Below are 2,495 nucleotides of genomic sequence, written 5' to 3' on the forward strand. Positions count from 1 at the left end.
TATTTTGTATATACGGCCTATTAGCTTAATGTTAAAATTGTCCCTCTAGAATAGATAATGACTAGGTGAAGTTATGTATTCATACAGTGGGGGGGGGGGGTTATAAAAAATAATTAACTCCTGACAATGACTTTTTGGATATAACAGCAAACGCATAGGCAATAAAGCAAAATAGATAGCACTACAAAAACTTAAAAGCTTTTATGCATAAAATGATAGAATCAACAAAGTAAAAAGGTAACCTTCAGAATGGGAGAAAATATCTGCAAATCATATATCTGATGAGAGAATATATATAATCTTTATATAGTCAGAGTATATAAAGAATTCCTGTACCTCAACAACAAAAAACAAATGACCTAAAAATGAGCAAAGGACTGGAATAGACATTTCTCCAAAGATAACATACAGATGTCCAACAAGCACATGAAAAGATGCTCAACATCACTAATTACCAGAGAAATGCACATCAAAAACCACAATATCACCTCTCACCCACTACCATCAAAATAAACAAAAAACAGAAAGTAAGTGTTGGCAAGGATGTTGAGAAATTATAATCCTTGTGTCTTGTTCTTGGGAATGTAAAATGGTACTTTGGAAAACAGTATTGTGAGTTTTCAAGAATTAAAAACAGAATTACTATATGACACAGTAATCCCACTTCTGGTACATAAAAGAATTGAAAGTAGGATCTCCGTACACCCATGTTCATAGCAGCATTATTTACACTAGCCAAAAGGTTATGAGAACTCAAATGTCCATCAACAGATGAGTGGATAAACAAAATATGCATGGGGGGCTGGGGTGCATGTGCACACAATGAAATGTTATTCAGTATTTTCAAAAAAGAAAATCCTGTCACATACTACAACATCGATGAAACTTGAGCATATTATGCTAAATAAGCCAGTCACAAAAACACAAATACTATTAATATATGATTCCACTTAAGTATGTAAAGTAGTCAAATTCATAGAAATAAAATAGAATGAATGGTGGTTGCCAGAGGCTGGGCAGAGGGGGGGAACCAAGGAGCTCTTTAATTGGTATGGTTTCAGTGTTGTAAAATGAAAAAGTTCTGAAGATACCCTCCACAACAATGGGAAGATACTTAGCATTACCAAACTGCACACTTTGAATGGTTAAGATGGTAATATTTACGTTGTGTTTCTTACAATTAAAAAAATTAACTCCTTTCTCTCCTTTCCCTTACTTATCCTGTTTGAAGCCAAGGTAATAGAAAGAAGCGAGAGAAAAGCAAAGAGCACAAGGGCTTCAACAATGTAAGAAAAAAATTAATAAAAACAGGTAGCCCCACATTTTTATTAAATTAGCAATAATTTTCTTCTTATGAAAATAAGTGAAACTATCTATATCCTATTGGCAAGGCAATAGCAGTTAAAGGCCTTTTGGAGTCTGAAAGCTCAGTTACTACCCTGACTTTTCCACTAATTGTTGTGTGATTCTGGGTAAGATAATTTCATTCATTCACTCATTCATTCATTCACGCCTTCATTCATGAAAAATCATTTCCATGTATGTAAACTGGGTCAGATGAATGCTATACCTCTATGTACAACTTTTGGCATTGTGTAACTGGCCAATAAATATTAGTTATTTTTACTTTGAAGCCTAGAGAGTAGGACAATAAAGAAGGTGAATTCAACTGAAGAAGCCCAATACCCTATTCCTTAGAGATCCGTTTGTCAAAAATTAACACGTTACCATTCACATACTAGTTAGCAAATCATTACTGACTCTTGATCATTCTCGACTCTCTTCTAAAGGCACTCACTCTCTCTCCCAAGGAAAAGCAATGTCATCGCAGGTATTCGAAGATGTTTGTTTTGGGAACAGTTTTCTACAGATTCCAGAAATGGTGGAACCTGCGATTAGCCACTACATTTCCCTGTTCCTCTCACTTCACGAGTGGCCTAGGCCTTATTTGGGGTGAAAATGGGGAGGGGATATACACTCAGATATATAAAACCCCACTGTGGTAAGACGGGATCAGACAAGTCTCCCGGGAGAACGAGAGCTGGACATTTACAAAAACGGGCCGGGGAGCCGTCCGGCAGGCTGGGTAGGGACCCCGGGCCGGCTCCGGCGGGGCCGGGTGGGGGAGGCCCCGGAGGGACAATGGTGGGGGCGGGGCGGGCTCCGCGGGGGTCTGGCGACGGGGCGGCGGGGAAGGGTCTGAGGTCTCACCGCGGGCCGAGGGCAGTGGGTAGAGCTTCTCGGCCTTCTGCAGGAAGCGCTGGGCCTTCTCGCGGTTGCCGACGTTCAGGGCCTCCCGGGCGATCTCCACACATTTCTCCGCCTCATCCCGGTTCCCCTCCATGGCCTGCGGCGTCTTCCGTTTCCTCCGGTAGCGTGGCTACGAGGGGCGGAAGCCGTCGCCGCGGAGAGGGCAGGCCGGCCCGCTGGGGGCGTGCGGCGGCGAGCGAGGAGGAGCGCAGGGGACCGCGGCGGCGGCGGCCCGGGCGAACGGG

General features: G+C 42.7%; 1 protein-coding gene across 3 annotated transcripts in view; it reads right to left on the reverse strand.

Moving 5' to 3' along the window:
• Positions 1–2,492, reverse strand: part of DNAJB14 (DnaJ heat shock protein family (Hsp40) member B14) — a 44,647-nt gene extending 42,155 nt beyond the window's left edge. For 2 of the 3 annotated variants that reach the window (XM_003798508.3, XM_023518398.1), the window contains exon 1: positions 2,212–2,492. In XM_003798508.3, coding sequence (XP_003798556.1) covers positions 2,212–2,344 — 133 coding nt within the window. In that variant the 5' untranslated portion in view covers positions 2,345–2,492. The remainder of the gene's footprint in view (positions 1–2,211) is intronic. The other variant, XM_012810561.2, reaches the window with a different exon arrangement.
• Between the last annotated feature and the right edge of the window lie 3 nt (positions 2,493–2,495).

Source organism: Otolemur garnettii, unplaced genomic scaffold, assembly GCF_000181295.1.
Source record: "Otolemur garnettii isolate 467f Iridium unplaced genomic scaffold, OtoGar3 scaffold00137, whole genome shotgun sequence".
NCBI lineage: Eukaryota > Metazoa > Chordata > Mammalia > Primates > Galagidae > Otolemur > Otolemur garnettii.